The sequence below is a fragment of the Phyllobates terribilis genome, unplaced genomic scaffold (assembly GCF_046119375.1).
Source record: "Phyllobates terribilis strain yellow unplaced genomic scaffold, ASM4611937v1 Scaffold_1__5_contigs__length_1240528914, whole genome shotgun sequence".
Classification (NCBI taxonomy): domain Eukaryota; kingdom Metazoa; phylum Chordata; class Amphibia; order Anura; family Dendrobatidae; genus Phyllobates; species Phyllobates terribilis.
The window spans coordinates 365,900,322-365,914,388 of NW_027362761.1; the positions used below are offsets into that span (position 1 = coordinate 365,900,322).

The 14,067-nt window shown below is 44.4% G+C and overlaps 1 protein-coding gene across 1 annotated transcript in view; it reads right to left on the reverse strand.

The window, feature by feature from the left end:
- The window catches only part of NAA25 (N-alpha-acetyltransferase 25, NatB auxiliary subunit), a 71,937-nt gene that overhangs the window by 33,848 nt on the left and 24,022 nt on the right, over nt 1–14,067 (reverse strand). Inside the window, exons 4-9 of the mRNA XM_073676349.1 lie at nt 7,146–7,264; nt 5,231–5,305; nt 4,295–4,402; nt 1,122–1,200; nt 803–914; nt 9–98 (exon numbers count right to left, since the gene is read on the reverse strand). Of these exons, the coding sequence (XP_073532450.1) occupies nt 9–98; nt 803–914; nt 1,122–1,200; nt 4,295–4,402; nt 5,231–5,305; nt 7,146–7,264 (583 nt within the window). The remainder of the gene's footprint in view (nt 1–8; nt 99–802; nt 915–1,121; nt 1,201–4,294; nt 4,403–5,230; nt 5,306–7,145; nt 7,265–14,067) is intronic.

Genomic DNA, 14,067 nt, shown 5'->3' on the forward strand with positions numbered 1-14,067 from the left:
AGACTTACATTGGGCCTTCTGCTGGCGGAGTCCAAGTCTCATCAATGAGGTGAAACACAGAATCAAAGTAGGACAGATAGAACTGCCAGTCATCTGAGCTGAAGGAAAGAAGAATAAAATAATTAAAGGTAGTGGGACAAACTATATTATGCTACAAATACACTACAAGACGCAATGTACAACATCATTGTTATATGTTGTCACCCCACAGGTTCCATTGCCAACGTTCTTGCAAACCAGTAATTTTGCATTTAGACAGAAGTTTCAATGAGACGACCTGTCACATTATGTTTTTAATGCTATGCCAAACTTACTAAAGTGGAGAAGACAGACGTTTATACCCCCACAACCAAACACACCCCCACCAACCAGGACTGTGGAGTCGGTAAGCCAAACCTCAGACTCCTCAATTTCCCTGACTGACTCCACAGCACTGCCTCACTACTGAGCATGTACATAAAGTGCAGCACAGATTCATCTCAACTAAAAGCCGAGATCCTTAGATCAGGAACAGAACAGACATTTATAGGACATTTCATAACTTTCCCAAATTCTTATGAAAACATTTATAGCACATCCTGCATTGTACTACTGTACCCAATTTATTATATATTTTAGGAGCCGGTCCATTTTATGCCGACTCCACCAAAAATGGACACCGACTTCACAGCCCTGCCCAACCCACTCCCCCTCCGATACTTCAAAAAAAAAAAAAAAAAGAAATTAATGATGATGCTTCAGTTCTTACTGCTGCAGACTTAACACCCAGTAATAAGGACAAGCAGGTAATCCACGGACTCACTTTAGTAACAGCAGTCTTTTGGAGAGTGCATTGCATTCAGGCCACCTGTTCAGCTTCTTGTACATCGCCATACACTTATTCTCTCGACTCTGCAGCTCGCTGGTCAGCTTTTCTACGTATTGATCATACAAGACATAACTTGTCAAAGACATTATTTTTCTTCCATTTTACAACCAAAAGATTGAAATATTTAGGCAGTAAATGGGAACATGGATATATTACTGTTCTTAGGCCACAATACAAAGACAAAACATTATATACAATATCTTCAGATAGATGTCACAATGAAAAGTAAAGAAGTCTAGAAACAGATACATACCACCAAGCTTTCCTCTTATAACCTCTAGGGCTTCCTCGTGTTTTCCCAGACGCTCTAAAATCATATAGTACAATTCAACCTATAAAGACACATTTTGGTTTTCATTAATATTCTAGTGAGGACAAAAAAAAAATATGGCATAAAAATTATATCAAAACTACTTTCATACACAATATTTGTCAAGAATTAATCAAGAGGCAGGACCTTTATATGACTGACAGATTTATTGTTGATTTCAACAGAAATAGGTGCAATTTTTTTGACTATAGAAAGGCCTAAAATGTGCCCCTTATTCAACTTTGCACATTTTATTTCAAACCACTTCATTTAAAGAGAACCTGTCAGCAGGATTTAGCCCTATAAGCTAAAAGGTATGGCCATAATGGCGCTGTGATGCTGATTCATCTGATACCTGACGTGAAGGGATCCGGTCAGTGGCTGTTGAATACTCACCTTATGAACTTTCCAGAAAATGACGTCTTCTGAGCTCCAGTGTGCTTCGGGATGTGATGTGGGGGCAGGGTCTTCTCGTTCTCCACCACCCCCACCCCCTCCACCTTACCCACCAGCCGCCTCTGCTTCTTGAACAGGTCATTGATTATTCAGTGACCTGCCTCCTTTGTAAAATTCCACGCCGCCATCATTATGTGGGCGGCGCGTGCGCAGTGTGAGTCGGAGTCCTGTGAGCAGGACTTCAATAAAATGGAGGCAGCGCATGAGCAGATCGAGATTTCGGCTCTGAACTGAGTCGAGATCTTGATCTGTGCATGCGCCGCCTCCGGTGCCATTTAACTGAAGTCCTGCACACAGGACGCAGACACACACTGCGCACGTGCCGCCCACCCAATGACGGCGCCGGGGGAAGGAGGGGGTTCTGAATTTTAAAAAAGAGGAAGGTCACTAAATAATCAGTGACCTGCACAAGAAACAGAGGAGGCTGGAGGGAGAGGGGCGGAGAACGAGAAGAAGACCCTGTCCCCACACATATGTATTTATACGTATATGTACTAGTCTGATGTATATACAAAGTGTAAATTGTGGGTTATAGGGGCTGAAATTTTACTGACTTATTGAGAGAAACTGCAGAGAACTGGACTTCTAGTTGATATGAAGAATTGATTTACACTCCCTTTATACAATGTTGGGTGGGTGTTGGGATTGGTTTTGTTTAATGTCATTTATCTGTTATGTGAATGTGGAAAATGCATAACCTTCTAAATAAAAAATGACTTGATGTAAATTAAGTGAAATGAGAGAAACCAGGTGAGACTAGTCTGAGAGTGACTAAGTATGCAAAAAGGTATACATTCTAGCCTCAAAAACCTCTTTCGCCAAGATATATTGCAAAATTGCTGGGTTTTTTTTTTTATTTTAGGACAAATTCAACCTGAGGGTATAGAACGTGATGTCAGGACCAACAGCCAGTTCTCTTGACCCGGACACAAAAGCCTGAATTCAAGTTTAGATGCACTGAAGTAGTCAAAAATGGTGTGTTAAGATGGACTTAAAGCCTTTAAAGAAAATCATGTTTTTGCTACCCGATCTGAGAGCAGCCTGATGTAGGTAAAGAGAAGCTGAATCCAACGATGTATCACTTAGATTACTGGGTGCAGCCGTTCTAAAAGCTCTGATTGAGTGAGATTTAGCATGAAGCAGAGCTGAGAAAGCTAATCCCGCCCACACCAGGCTCTGTATATACAATGTCCATAGAAAGGAGGTGCCTATCACAGGAGGGGGCATTGGCAACGTTAATCTCTTAGTGATAAATCCTTCAGTTAGGCCGGTTTCACATGTCCGGATATTTCGGGTACAGGAGATATCCGTGTGTTTTACGTGTTGCATTCGTGCGCCGCATCAGGATCACAAGGACGGGCGCTTGGGAATCAGCACTACAGTTAGCACTGTTTCCAAGCGCAGGTGCTGAACGTTGCCCTCATCCTGGTTGCCTGCCAGCGCTGTGATCAGCACCAGCAGGGACAATGATGAGGGTAGTGTTAGTCTGCTCCTGGTGTCCCCACCTGTAAAAATAAGAATAAAATAAAATCAATGTACTCACCTCTCCTAGGTGTCCCCTGCTGTAATCCATGTGACCGCTGAAGCCGGGGAGAATGAGCCGCTCCGGAGCTGCGGTCAGTGAGTGACAGGACAACGCTCCTGAGTTGCGGCTCCTTCTCCCTGGCTTCAACGGTCGCATGGATTACAGCGGGGGGACACCTAGGAGAGGTGAGTACGTTGATTTTATTTATTTTATTCTTATTTTTACAGGTGGGGACACCGGGAGACTACCACTACCCTCATCATTGTCCCTGCTGGTGCTGATCACAGAGCTGGCAGGGAACAATGATGAGGGCAGCGTTCAGCACCGGCACTTGGGAACAGCGCCATTCCCAGGAACCAGTACGTGTCACACGAATGACACACTGATTTCAACCGTGTGGTATGTTTTGCGGACCGTGTATCTACAAAAAAATTGACTTGTCTCCATGTGGAGCACACAGACACACGGTCCGTGAAAACACACTGAGATGTGCACAGACTCATTGATTTTAATGGGTCTAAGTGTGTCAGTGGCTCCTGCACGTGTGGAAACTGTCACCACTCCTACCTGAGACACTGAAGTGTGAAAGAGGCCATAGTAAACAACAGTACCTTTTGACAAGTGACATCCCTGAATTCTGTGATTCAGCCTCCATCTCCTGCTGTCTTCAGTTTAAATAGCAAATACTTGCTGACAGATTCCCACACTAACAATTCTTGCTTAGGGGTCTACAGATTTAATACTGTCAAAGAAAATTACATGGATCCAAATCTATATGCAAGAAGTACAACCATTCAGAATGATCTTAGATTGGCCATTTTGGGAACCGGGTAATGCTTCCTTTCCCCTATGGTGGAGCTGCAAGGAGTGATACACTTGCTCTGGGGGTCCCCACATATAACCATTAGCTGGGGTCCCTAGAAGCGGAACATTGTATGATCATCTTATAGTCACAGGATCCTTCCTATAAGTAAATGTCTACAGCAGACATCCCCTAGCCAAGACAAGTATTTGTCTAGACTGAACAACCATTTATAAAATCATAGCTTTTGCAGAATGCCAAAAATAACTGCGGGGCTACTGCTGAGGGAAATGTAATATTACTTCATAATCTCCATATGCAACGTGTTCTTACTTCAGCCTCTGCTTCAATCTTGTCCTCCTTCACCATTTTTTCAACCATTCTTTCGGCCAGAGGTAAAAACATTGTTTTAGAAAGTTTTTCATCTTGTGCTGAAATAGACTGGAAATACATATTGGGTTAAATGATGGTGTAAATATGTTCACTAATAAACTGGAAACAGAACTTGTCAATTTTTAACCATGACCGATCCATGCAGATTATTGCATGGAGATATAAGAGCCCCCTCAGTACTATTTAATGGTCTAGTGCAGTGTTTCCCAGCTCCAGTCCTCAAGCCCCACCAACAGGTCATGTTTTCAGGATTCCCTTAGTATTGCACAGGTGATGGGATTATTGCCTGTGGATGTGATTTAATTATTTCCTGTGCAATACTAAGGAAATCCTGAAAACATGATCTGTTGGTGGGCCTTGAGGACTGGAGTTGGGGAACCCTGGTCTAGATTCACACCACACTTGTGCATCTTACTTTAGGGTTAGGGGCATTTACTCGGAGCACTGAACTGTTCTGATTCATTCTACAAGGCAGACAGATTCCCCTTTATGTCAGTTTCCATCCATTGTTTCACTACCACTTTAGATCTGATTTGTAGCATAAATTTAAACAAAATAAAAGCCCATGAAATACAGAGCATAGATACAAACTGTGAGGCAATGACTGCTGAAATATATATTATACACACACATACACACACACACACAACGTGGACCAGACTTGTGAAACTGTCCTAACTCTTCACAAGTGAAAAGCAAGTTTGCTCCTTTTGAATAACTTTTTCAAATCTGTAAGGAAAATGACGTGAAGCAATCAGCACACAGATCAGGACACTGTAATGATGCAGTACAGGGAACCACTTTGTACTTATAAAATAGGATAAGCAACAATCGAAGCTGCAACCATTCACCATTTCATGTGTGTTCAGGGCCTACCTGCATAATTAAACTCATCACAGACCAAAAATAATATGGGTTTTTCGGAACAATTTTGTAAAGTGCCATCCCAGCCTGTAAAACAAGATATGACAGTACTTCAGTGATCTTTAAGTGCACCATGGCTGCAAAGCAACATCTCGCTCAAAAGAAGCATCCATTTCACTATTCCAAACTAGCATAACACTTACAGGGAACCTGTCACTTGATTCATGCTTCCCAAACCACAGGCACGATTGTAGCATCATGTTTGCAGCCAGACATAAATGAACCCGAAAAAAGGAGGATGCCAAGGAAAGGTCTGTAAATCACATAGGCCCTGATTCAAAGCTTTTCCACCAGAATTCTGGCGTAAAAAGCTTTGAGAAGTCTCAATTTTTGCACAACCTGAGACTGCACAAAAAAAATATTAAAAAATTGCAACTTTGTTTTTTTTTTTTTTCGGCATGAAAACACCAACAAAAAATTAACAAAGCTCTGACAAAGCAAGCGGAGCTGGGACGTGACAACCTTTGGTCATCAAATTCATGACAAACAGTGGTGTACATCACATCACAAATGTTACACCAGCCCTTGACTGGAGTAAGATGTGGGAAGGCAACTTCAAGCCTCACGTGAATTAAGTGGTGTGCGCCTCTTAATGAATCAGGCACCCCGCACTCATACATGCACCCTCATCAAGACCGGTGTGAAAAATGTCGGTCTTGATGAATAGGGGATCAAAAGACAGAAATAATAGGGTAACACCAAGAAGGGATAAAAAGACACCACTAGGGGGCAATAAAATATTCAGTAATAGACCAATAGGCTTCAAGGTTTCCAGGATTAATGCATAAAATGCTTGTTAAAAAGTGCTAACCTAAGATACAGCCAATAATAGGTTACAGAGAAAACCTCACCGTACAATCCCAGTAATAATTAAAGAGCACAATAAACCTACATAGTGTAAATGGATGCCTAGTGTTTGCAGGGTGCCGAGTGTTTCACCCAGCTTCATAAGGAGGCATGGTAGGTTCACCTCTGAAACGCTCCGGCAGGGACTATATGGAGAGAGCAGACTAGTCCAGCATAGCTCAGCTCTACTCCAGGTGATTGACAGGTCTCTCCCTTGTGTACATAAGGAGACTTGTCAATCAACCAGAGCAGTGAGGGGAGCAGCCGGCCAGGGGCCGAACCTGGCTTGTCCCTTTTATCCCTATACTCTGTGGACGCGTCTCCAAACTGTTGTCTCTGAAACGCTGAATCATTTTAATGAAAAATTCATGCTGCCCGTGGTATAGGCAGCATAAGCTCAAGTGATAGGTTCCCTTTGATTTTAACAGAGAATGGGGGTGGAGTGGGGTACATTAGGGTTAATTTTTTACTTTTATTTATTTTTTTTTTAAAGAAGGGTGGCCCCATTTTATCCATATTTTGACAAATGTGCTGGGGATATGATTTTGTGGTGCTTATGTTCTCCTTCTCTAGGAAGCATTGCCTGATTATTAGGTCTGCCTTCCTTCTAGTACATTACTGGAGGAGCGTGTGACCAGACCTGTATATCATCCTCCTCCGACTGGGATACAGTTTGCCCATGCACAATGCTTTTTTTATTTGGAGGCGGCTGATGGAACGGTCTTGTACACACGCGCCTCCATCCACTACCATAACGCAAGCAGGAGAGCTGTGCAGCGTGTGAGGAAGGCTGTACTAACAAGGGCAGGAGGAGAATCAGTAATACATATTATTAAGAGCTTCCAAATCATGCCCACAACACTCTCTAAAAGTCAGCCTAGCCTTATACAGTTCATTTCTATTTAGGCTACTGAAAATGATGCACTTTTTTACTAAGAATTGATTTAACAGCAATGAATTAGCTATTGACTAAAATTTAAAATGAAAAAGTCGTAATGGATTGATTACAGGAAACTCATACCTGCTGCATCTTCTTGTATTCCCCTACTCTGGCATAAGCCATAAAGAGGTGAGAGTGATATTCTTCACTGCTTGGGACTTTTCTTACAGCCGCCTCATACAATTTAGTAACCAGTTCCGCTAAAATACAAGTAGATATGGTCAATGAAGCATTTAATCTCATGTTGCAAGCATAGGAAAAAAAAAATATATATATAAACAAGTTCACAGTAATTAACAGGACGAAGCCCACGATGCAGAAATGCTGCTGATTTTTTCCGCTTCTCCCTGGCAAGAAAAATGCATGCGGATTTTACATGCGTTTTTCCTGCCAGGTAGAAGCGTTTGTCAAGCGTCTTTGCATGCATTTCTGCATGTGGGTTATCTAGCGCTTTTCCAAGCGATTTTAGCATCACTTGGAAAAGTGCTTAACAACTAAGTCACACTATATAATTCCATGCAACCGGCATGGACTTAGATAGAATGACCAAGTTAATAGTTTAAAAAAAAGAATAAAAATGGTAAAAAAAATAAAAATAAAAATCATACCTTCTGATGGCCCCCGGTCTTCTCTCCGGTGCATCCGGTCTCTTGTACGGCTCGTGATGGTGTAAAAGGACCTTCCATGACGTCATTTAGTCATGTGACAGGTCACGCGATCGCTGACGTCTGCGGTCGCGTGACCTGTCACATGACTAAATGACGTCATGGAAGGTCCTTTTACACCATTGCGAGCCAGGACGCACTGTACAGGAGACCGGGGGCCATCAGAAGGCGAGTATAATGTTTATTTTTTATTTTAAATTCTTTTTTTTTTTTTTTTTTAACAGGTACTATGGTGCCCGGGTCTGGAGGAGAGTCTCCTCTTCTCCAGACCTGAGTACCATCTGCACATTGAATCGCTTAATATCCGCATGTGCACATGTAGTCATGCGAATATTAAGCAATTCAATGCAAGTCAATGGTGGCAATTACGCCGCTTTTCCGCAAAAATAATGGACATGCTGCAGATTTTTCCGCAATGATAATCCGCAACGGAAATTTCCGCAACATGTGCACAGCACATGCGGATTATCATTGGGTACCATGGGGCATGTATTACCAAGCGTTTTCGCTGCGGAAATTCCGTGGCAAAAACGCTTGAAAAATGCATAGTGGGCACGCAGCCTAAGAGACCAGGCGTGATGAGCAGACAACACCAAAGGCAGAGACTGCGCAGAGGTTTATTGTGGCCACTGCACTGCAGCACGCGGCTCAGGACGAGGTGTCCCAGGAGTAAGAGAAGCAGAACACTGTCCAAGAGAAAGAAAGTTACAGCGTAAAAGAGCACAATCTGAGCTCCTTGCAGGTCTGTGTACACTGCCGCAGTCTGAGCACTGCCTCACATGGGTGACATTCTACCCTAGAAGCAATAGTTCAAAACGGTGAAAACCTCCTTAACTCCTTGGCAGCAAAGCCGGTTTTGATCTTTATGGGAAATCGTTTTTTTTTTTGTTATGCTCCAGAAGCCAGAACTTGTGTTTATCTTACTCCAATGTGGCATTGGTTTTTTTTTCAGGATGTATTTGTCAGTGGAATCACTTTGGGGGTACATAGAACTTAAACTTTCATTGAGTTGAATATACAGTAAATTAAAAAACATAATTCTGCCACTGTTTTTTTTACATTTTTCACTATTTGCTGTGCTGCAGAAAAGGCAGCGCACACCCATGGTTTCCCGTGTCCCCCAATGAAGCGATAGAGAAAGAAGTGCTACTTTTACTCTGTAAGCGGGAGATACTAAATTTAAATAGTTTTAATATTTTGCACAATTAACACCCAGTTAACAAAAACCCACAAGCTTCTGTCAGCGGAGCTGTGCGAGGGTTTACTTTTGGAGTGACAAACTGGTTTCCATTGGTCCCATTTTTGTAGTATATCAAACTTTGATAACTTTTCATTACACTCTTTGGGATTAAAAAAAAAAAAAAAAAAAATTCTATATTTAATTTTAAAAGGAGAATCTGTCAGTAAGACCAACCCCCTCAATCAGCATGTAGTGCACACAGGTCTTTGTAACAGAAATCCATCGACCCCTTTAGATCTATCGCCCCAGCTCGTGAGCAGAGCAGGCTGGCAATATGCAGGGAGTGAGTACAGCGGTCACGGTGTAGGGCGCAGGGCTGTAACCGATCCTTCCATCACACAGCTGATCGGCTGCAGGGAGAATATTACTGCATTTTCTCCCTGTTGTCGCTGTCCCAGGAACACAGCCAGACATTATTTAAACACCATTTATTTGCAGATTACCACCATCTCTGCAGATAAATATTTTTTTGAGGAGACATGATAACATGTTAGTTGTACTTAAAGGTATCTTTATTTTGTCGGCCTATATGATCACAACAATACCAAATATATTATATTTTACACTGATAAAACTGGAAACAAATGGGTTAATCTGCACTTGTGTTGGAGAAAAATGAAGGATACAGATCCAAATGCAAGAGGTTTATTCATCAATGCGTTTTGAAGTATACAACTTCATCAGGACAAACCATGGTACTGAGAACAAGTTGTCAAATGTGTTGATTAATAAACCGCTTGCATTAGGATCTGTAGCCTTAATTTTTCTCTTCAACAGAAGCGCAGATTAACCCATTTGTTTCCAGTTTTATGCCTTTATCGCCCTCTGGGTCTGCATCAGCCTCAAGCCTTATCTGTGGTTGTGTGCACCATTGAGCATATCCTTTAACACTTTATACTCAGATAAGACCCTATTTGCGCTTTTTTCCCTCTCTTCATTGATATTTTACACACACATTGAAGTCTGGAGGCTTAAGGCCCCGTCACACATAAAGAGATCGCTAGCGAGATCGTTATTACGTCACGGTTTTGGGATCGGTGGAGAGTCGTTTCGTCATCGCTGGGGAGCTGTCAAACATGCAGAACTTCCCAACGATTTCGGCCGCCCCAGCGATCTAACTAACGATCTCGGCGGTCGTTGGGACGCTTTCACACAGCAGTTATTTCAACGATCCACACCTTGATAGGGACTGTACTGTGTCACAAAGGCGTGCGTAAAATTACTTTTCCGCGGCCCCTCATCTCCGATTGGCGGCTGTGACTCTGTATACATTCATCTGGGCTTTGTTCCTGACAAGCGTTCTGGTTTGTGGATTGTAGTAGTGTTCTTCGGCTGTGACTCCACATATCAACAGCCCGGAGAATTCTGCTAGGATCTGAAATCCAGCACGAGGTCAGAAACAAAGGATGGAATCGCTATTCCGTTGCCTTCTTTATGCACGGCGTAAAATGAGAACGCTGTAGCGACCACCAATCGGGGACGAGGAGCGCGGAAAAGTCCAATTTATGCACGCCTACGTGTCTCAGTTCTGAATCGCTAACGAGGTCATTGATAAGGTGTCAAATACAGCGATGCACACTGCCCAGCGGGAGCGCAACGACCCAGGAATGGTCCAGGAAGCTTTGTAACGATCAGCGATCTCACCGCAGGGGCCTGATCGTTGCTACTTGTCAGACGTAACGAGATCGCTAGCGAGATCGCTATTGCGTCACAAAAACCGTGACGTATCAACGATCTCGCTAGCGATCTCGTTATGTGTGACGGGGCCTTTATACTATAAACAGCAAAGCCGCAGTACATAGTAATAATCCGTCTCCTTTGAAACTCAACCATAGGCTGGGTTTCAAAGGAGCTCCATGATGACAGGCATGTATGTCTTCAACAGTCCCCCAGGTATCACAGCAACCCATCGACGCCCCGTGATAGCATCATGGGAGCACCAATGGACGCATAGAATGACGCTCCCCCATGCTGGCGTGCTGTTAATGCTGCTGTCAGATGACCGCAGCATTTAGCAGGTTAACATTTCTACATTTAAAGACATTCATTAAATGTATTATTTTTACAATCTTTACTAGTCCTACAAAGGAACTTCGCCCTCCGGTGGGCTCTCATACGATGAGGTTTATAGTAGACATAGTTAGGCCTCCTTCTTGCCATATCATACCGTTCCAACAATCTGTGAGAAGGAGTTGACTTCAGTCTCAGCCAGGAGGAGGTAAATGGAGAGTCAATGTATTTGCCCATATGCCCTGCTGCTCCTTTCAAGTCTATGACACTGACAAAGATAACAGGGCAGGACCGATTCTGCGGTCAGAATCTATAGCATGTGCATACGTTTTTTGCTTTGAACCCACTTGAAGACTTTTCCTATTCTATTTTTTGCAATACCACTATGCATGTACAGTGCAGAGTAAAAGTTTGGACACACCTTCTCATTTAAAGATTTTTCTGTATTTTCCTGACTATGAAGATTGTACATTCACACTGAAGGCATCAAAACTATGAATTAACACATGTAGAATTATATACTTAACAAAAAAGTGTGAAACAACTGAAAACACCAAGGTTACTTACCGGTAGCCGGTTTTTCCTGAGCCCATGACAGCACACCTTGAGAGAGGATCCGCCCCACCAAGGACAGGAAACCGTCTGAAATAAAAGGGCGGCACCTCTCCCTCGCTTCAGTTGTTTACAGAGCATTGAGAGGACCTCTCTAAACAGGTTAGGCACATAACCAACACCACAATATACATATACACACCACCCCAAACAGTGCACACCAGGGTGTGAGAAACATAGAAAAAATAAGGGGGGGAAACTACGGGTGCTGCCATGGGCTCAGGAAAAACCGGCTACCGGTAAGTAACCTTGGTGTTTTCCCCTCCCCCATGACAGCACACCTTGAGAGAATTTTGGAGAATTTATGAGCACCCTAGGGAGGGACCACCGCCTGAAGTACCCTTCTCCCAAAGGTGAGATCAGAAGAGGACAGATCCAACCGATAGTGCTTAAAGAAGGTGGATGGTGTAGACCAAGTAGCAGCCCTACATATCTGCTCGATCGAGACGTCTGCTCTCTCTGCCCAGGAGGTTGCAACGGCTCTGGTGGAATGAGCCCTCACATTGTCCGGGGCTGGAACCCCTGTGGACGTATAGGCTAAGCAAATGGCCTCCCTGAGCCACCTAGAGATGGTACCCTTGGACACCCCGTGACCTTTCCTACACCCTTGAAAGGCCAGGAACAGAGAACAGTCTTTCCTCCACAGACTAGTCATGTGAATGTACTGTAGCAGGGACCTCCTAACATCTAGGCTATGGAACCTGACTTCCCCTGGGTTCTTGGGATTGCTGCAGAACGAGGGTAACACAATCTCCTGACTACGGTGAAATCTAGATACCACCTTGGGAAGGTACGCTGGATCTGGCCGCAAGGTGACCCTATCCTCAAAGATTTGTGTGTAAGGAGGATTAACCGAGAGGGCCTGCAGATCACCCACCCTACGGGCTGACGTTAAGGCCACTAGGAGGATGGTCTTAAGGGTGAGAATTTTTGGAGAAACCTTGTGTAGGGGTTCGAATGGCTCACTAGCAAGAGCATTCAAGACTAAATTCAGGTCCCAAGGAGGAACACCCATGGACCTAACCGGTCCTGCTCTGGCACAGGACTTGATAAACCTCGAGATCCACCTATTCCCAGCCAGATTACAATTGTAGAGTGCTCCCAAAGCTGAAACTTGAACCTTAAGGGACCCTGTAGCTAGACCCAGGTCCCGCCCCTTTTGCAGAAATTCCAGGATCCCCCTGATCGGAGGTTTGCTCGATAGCGGGATATCTATAAACTCTAGGAATTTACCCCAAACTCTGCTATAAATCTTGGTTGTAATTGGTTTTCTACTCCCCAATAAAGTAGAAACTAAGCCTGGTGAAAACCCCTTGCTACTCAAGAGCGACCTCTCAAATTCCATGCCGAAAGATGGAACCCCCTGGCCTGGGCATGGAATACTGGTCCCTGCATGAGAAGGTCCAGCCTCTCTGGTAGAATCCAGGGATCTGACACCGACATTAGTCGAAGCAGAGAGAACCAAGGCCTCTTGGGCCAAAAAGGGGCTATCAAAATCACCCTGGCACCTTCCTCCCGGATCTTCCTCACCACTACTGGAATCATCACTAATGGCGGAAAGGCATAGGCCTTCCTGAAACCCCAAGGAATCTGGAGGGCATCTACGGCATGGGGATTTTCTGCCGGATTTAGGGAGCAAAATCTCTGCACCTTTCTGTTTGCCCTTGTGGCGAACAGGTCTATGTCTGGCTGCCCCCATAACTGGACAATCTGATGGAAGACCTCCGGGTTCAACCCCCACTCCCCCTGTCTTAGGGTATGGCGGCTTAGAAAATCTGCTTTCACGTTTTCTACCCCATTTATGTGAAGGGCGCTGAGGGATAGGAGGTTTCGCTCTGCTAGACCAAGGATCCTGTCTGCCACCACCATCAGAGGGCGTGACCTTGTCCCTCCCTGGTGATTCACATAGGCTACTGCTGTCCGGTTGTCGGACCTGACCTGGACATGGTGATTTTGGATGTGAGGGAGGAAGCCCCTGAGGGATCTTTCTACTGCCCAAGGCTCCTTTAAGTTTGAGGATGCTCCCCTCTCGTGGTAAGCCCAGTGACCTTTTATTGAGAGTTCTGCCAGATGACCCCCCATCCGGAACTGCTTGCGTCGGTCGTAATTACCCGATCTACTGGTCTGGACCATTGAATGCCTGCGGTCAGATTTCCCCTGACTGTCCACCACGAAAGGGAATCTACTACTTCTGGAGAGAGAGAGAGCCTGCCTTCTAAATGCCCGTTGCAGGACCTCTGTGCTGACAGGACCTCCCACTGAAGCCGCCTCATATGCCCCTGGGCCCACATAACTGCTGGGAGACAGGCCGTCATAGAACCCAGGAGGGACATTGCCTCTCTCAGAGACATTTCCGGAGCTTGAATGGCCCTCGAGACTAATGCAATCAACCTGCAGATTTTGTCCTCTGGGAGGAAGCAGGTTTGGCGATGAGAGTCTAGGATTAGACCCAGAAAGGTCTGAGTCCTGGAGGGGG